At 34.9% G+C, this 5,014-nt stretch overlaps 1 protein-coding gene across 5 annotated transcripts in view; it reads right to left on the bottom strand.

The window, feature by feature from the left end:
* Window positions 1–286: 286 nt before the first annotated feature.
* St8sia6 (ST8 alpha-N-acetyl-neuraminide alpha-2,8-sialyltransferase 6) overlaps window positions 287–5,014 on the bottom strand; it is an 82,642-nt gene continuing 77,914 nt past the window's right edge. For all 5 annotated transcript variants that reach the window (XM_010607115.3, XM_010607113.3, XM_010607114.3 and 2 more), the window contains 2 exons: window positions 3,892–3,984; window positions 287–2,756 (listed from right to left, as the gene is read on the bottom strand). In XM_010607115.3, coding sequence (XP_010605417.1) covers window positions 2,288–2,756; window positions 3,892–3,984 — 562 coding nt within the window. In that variant the 3' untranslated portion in view covers window positions 287–2,287. The remainder of the gene's footprint in view (window positions 2,757–3,891; window positions 3,985–5,014) is intronic.

Below are 5,014 nucleotides of genomic sequence, written 5' to 3'. Positions count from 1 at the left end.
TTCCTAAGTTAACTTATATGGGAATAGCATAAGCAACCTTTAAATGTCTTAACCACATGCAATGTTTATTAAAATAACACGAGGAGTCTCTGCCTTCTACATTTGATGATATTCTTCAGTACATTTGATTACTTTTAGTCTTTAATCATATATTTCCATTTTCTTTCTTTCTTTTCTTTTTTTTTTTTTTTTTTTTTTTTTTTTTTTTTTTTTGGTACCAGGGATCGAACTTGGTGCTGGAACCACTGAGCTAAATCCCTAGCCCTTTCATACATTTCCAGTATCAAAAAGAAATCATTTGCTTCACCTGCCATGGGCATTTTGAAAAAAATCATTTTACTAACTAAAATACTCAGGTGTTCTCATCTACTTTTAAGAATCCAAACATTACCAATGCCGCCAACATATTACTCAAAACTAATTAAATCCATTAGAAGCAAGAGAAAAAAGCCATCCATTCACCAAAAAAGAAAGGTAATAAATAAATTAGACTTTATATAACAAAAAGCATGTTCCTTTTGGAAAATATTCATAGAGGAACTTTAACCAATTTATAAAGCTAGTAAGTTTATTATGCTATGAAAATATGAACCCAAATCATCTCACATATGTCAAGTGCAAAGTAGAGATGCATTTTTATAAAATGAACAATTTATAGCACAGTGTTCTTAAAAGTGGGTGTTTAGTAAAACAATACTCTGGCTCAGATAAATAATTTAAAAATTATAAATGATTCTGACACGCTGACCTGCTACATTCTGATTTCCAGTCTGTACAAAGGTTCAATGATGAGAGCAGAAAAGGACATACATGGCTATACATGTAAGTCAGATAATTTGTTCAGCAGATGCAAGGATAACATATGAGTGGGTGTCGTCAGAACCTAAAGGAGTGGCATACAAATGCTAATATTTCATATCTACTCAGGTTTTAATTTATACCAGTGCCTAAGCTATTAGTCTTATTTTTCACGTAAGCCTGTATCTTTCCTGGGGGGAATTAAGTTTCTCAGTGTTTTTCCCCTTAAACCCTTCTATTAAATCAGTCATGTCTGAATTGTCTCTATTGTAGAGATGTGAGTCCACGCCACCCTCCCCATGCACTGTTCCCATTCTCACGTGACAATTTTGGGGTAAAAACCAAGTCTATGTTCAAATATTCACATTTTGATGGATCAGAATCAAGGGAACAGCTTTTTCTCCTATCATATTCCCTCTCCCTAGAATTACCTTCATTAAAAAAAAAACAAAAACAAAAACAAAAAAACAACTCATTTTCTGGTTTTAATTCTAAAATGACCTCTCTTCTGAAACAGATACATTGAAATAGAGTGCACTGAAAGAGATTTAGTTATCCCTGTCTGTGATCTCTCTAGCACTTTTTTTCACAATTGTTATAACACTTGCCATCCCATATCATGAATGACATGCATATGTGTTTCTTCTCGCTAAAGGGAGACTTTCTGGCCCTCTCACAGAGCCTGGTACAGGGCTTTGAACAAAGCAGCTGTTCAATTTTTTTTTTAAATTACATTGAACAAGTGACTCTGCAGACTACACAGAAAGTGAAAAAGCAGGGGTATTGGAACTTCATGTCCTTGAAGTAGATTCTGTCAGTGGAGAAAAAAGGCCAAAGAATGAGACAGGAAGAAAATATAAAATCAGAGAGTGATTTCAGATGTAGATAACAGAGGAAGAGAAATGGCCCAAATCTATCCAACACATCAGTGAAGCTAATATTACAGCGAATTTAATCAGAAGCAGGGACACTGCCGTACGAAGAGGACTTTCATTCCTGAATAATAAAAGATTTCTTGTTTAACTATGCAATTTTCTTGTACAAAAGAAAAATGGGAAGGATATTAATAAAGCAAAGCTTATGAGAGGAGATGCAATAAATACGGCAATTCAGCTCTTCTCTTAAGAAAGGCTCTCCAAGATAACATGCCTTCTATCTTCTGGAAATGGCTGTTTTTAATATTAACAAGGAAATATTTATTGACGCCCTAAATCACACCAAACGCTATGCCAGGAGTTTTCATAAATTATTCTTTTTTTACTTCTGTGAGTCAGTATCATGATCCTTCTTTTACAAAGAAAAGGAAACTGAAGGCTGGAACAACTGATTTGACACGTGGAGGCTATAAAGTTAGTCAAAGACAGCTTTGGTCAAATCAAGTTTTGGAGCTCTTCGTGTAATACCCATTAACCACCTCTTCTTAGTGTTTGAAAACATTGCTCACCTATTGCATTATATGAAAATTATGCTAACTTGTAAGAAACTTTGTTTATGCTACTTCACATTTGCTAAATTGTAGCTTGAGGATTCCTTTCACATGAAGTTGGAGGATCTGGCTATATTCTTTGGGCATCTGGTGGAAACCACGTTTAGGTAACCTGTTGTCATAGTAGTGATGGCTGACGGGTGTGTGATCTACGGTTTGGGAGAAGGGCCAAAAGCCATAGAGCTTCACGTTTTCACACAGCTCCACCGCAATGCTTGTGATCATCAAGCCGGTGGACAAGCGGTAGGCGGTCACCCCTTTCGTTTTCCAGAAGAGGGCAAGATGCTTCAGGTACTTGGGATGGAAAAAGAGAACTTTTTGCCTTGCTTTCGATTCTTTGAGTGTGTAGTACACTTTAAAAGAGGCGCCAGTGTTGGCTCGGAAGGAAAAGGCAGGCAGAAGAAGGAAGGCATCTCCGTAGGTCGCAATGTCCTCTAGAAATAATGCTTTCTTCTCCTTTAAGTTTCTGTATCTGTGAAATTTGAAAACAAAAACAAAAACAAAAAGCCCATAATAACTACAGTAATAAGAATCAATGGAACAGTTTTGGTACCGTGAGGCTGAATTTACTGCTGGTCAAAAACCGGAATCATGTATTTATATTCTATGTGTAAGAGATAAGGCATAGACTCAGAAAAATCATTCAAGCATCATGTATATATCAAGGACTTCATCTCTTGAAATACCTAGGCTTTCAATTTCTACTTTCTTGCTCTGTTGTATCCCACGAGACTGATATTTTTTGTATTATTTTACATTCCAACCCTGTGGTATTTTCTCAAGTTCCTCTGGATTCTTTAGCACATATTTATCTACCTTTTTAAAAATTCACTGAGCTGTATACCTGTGGTTTGTGCACACATTGAGTTATAAAGGAAAAGTTTCCTCTGAAAACCTAAAGTCTCCATATGCAAATACAGATAGAAATATCTATCACATTAAACAAATTTCCTCCATGCACTGTACTTTCACCATATGTATAATCATAATTGTATCGCTGTTAGAAAGTCAGCTTTCAGAAGTCAGGTACAATGTTTAGTTTTTGCTCAAGACTTTTAGAAGTCTTTGGAAGGGCACAGTCTATTAATAACAATCATCAGTCACTTTTAACGAGAACAAAGGAGCAAAACTATGTTTGCAATTTTTGTGAACCAGTCAACACTGTGAAGTTAAAATAGTATTTTGCCAAACTGTCCAAAATTTCTAAGTAGACTAAGTTTTATGTAGCAAGAGCTATGAAGTTCAAAGAGTAATGTTAAAACCCTGAAAGGAAATGTCAAAAATTAACCAGTATTATTAAAAGTTCTCATTTAATTAATCTAGGTTATGACATTAGTAGCCCAACTGAGTCAAACCTCTAATGAACCACAACCTTGACAGAATGTCATAATTTTCAAATGTATTCTTTTTTTTTCTTCAAAAGCTGATGAACCACAACCTTGACAGATGCAAAGTTTTCAAATGTATTCTTTTATTTTTTTTTCTTCAAAAGCTGTTTCAGCTGTGTTACAAGTTACCCTCAGCAACGAGATTAACACTTAGACTGAGAAACATGTTAAACAATTAAAAAATGTTCTCGAACAGTTATGTAACCAGGAGACACTTACTTTAGTGTTATGATACTGGGGTTTATAGTCACAAGATTTGTTTTACTGCCAACATCTTTGCTAATGTTTCCTGTGGTTGGAGGGAGGTTACACCTGAAATATGGAAGGGAAACTATTTTCAAAATACAACTTGTAAAAAACCAAGTATGTACACACATAGTGGTAACACGTACACACATACACACCTGATAACTGTCGTTACATTAGAGAATATAGTTGTTGCTCTGAGACCCTCAGAATGTGTCTGATTTCCCTTAAATCTACTTCATAAGTACTGAGCTCTAGACATTTCCACGTTGTTTAAAATATATAAATTGAGGAGTTAGCTTCAATGTCTTTTTAAAAGTATCGAAAGCAGAAATGCCAATTACACCATGCCTAACTATCGAAGCTTCTAATCCTTTTATTAAAATCATCATTTGTACCGATTACATTCCCACAGTGGCATGATCACTAATTTCCAGAATTAAAAAAAATCAAAGCACAGTAACTAAGGTTATAGCATTTGCCAGAGGCAAAGACTACACAAAAACAAAATCTCTTGATTCCCATATGATGGCTTCACGACCCAACTATGGTATTAAGAAATAAAACCCTAATGTTTTTATAGTGATGTCTCTATAGTGATGTTTTCATCTTCTTTTGAGCACTAATTAGCTTTTACACCGGAGAACAAATGAAGATGTCTAAGATCACAAAAAAAGCAGAAAGATGGTTATGACTCCCTAAACATATTTAAAATTTCAAGTAGCCCATTTCTTGAAAGGTAAACATAAAAAGGGACATCAAGCGCTTTCTCGGGAAGGCTGTTTAAAGATGCCATTCTCAGTGCTATGACTGAGGTTGATATTCTGTATTCCATGGCCTGTGAAATATATGAATAAATGAACCAAACACTTCCCTCTGTGATATAAAAGATACATCAGAAAATAAAGACAAATTATAGATACAAGGCCAGGGACATGGCCTTATTAGTGAGCCCCCTATGAGAAATCACAGCCTCATATTCTTTTGAAGAATCAAAAGTGATTTCCAAAATAGAATCACAGGAGATTACCAAGGAAAATACAATATTGGGATGGATATATATATGTATGTATGGGTGTATGTATATATATATATA

The sequence above is a fragment of the Fukomys damarensis genome, unplaced genomic scaffold (assembly GCF_012274545.1).
Source record: "Fukomys damarensis isolate Sample0158 unplaced genomic scaffold, DMR_v1.0_HiC HiC_scaffold_37, whole genome shotgun sequence".
NCBI classification, from domain to species: Eukaryota; Metazoa; Chordata; class Mammalia; order Rodentia; family Bathyergidae; genus Fukomys; species Fukomys damarensis.
Note: the sequence above shows the minus strand (reverse complement) of the source record. Positions and strands in the feature narration are given on the sequence as shown.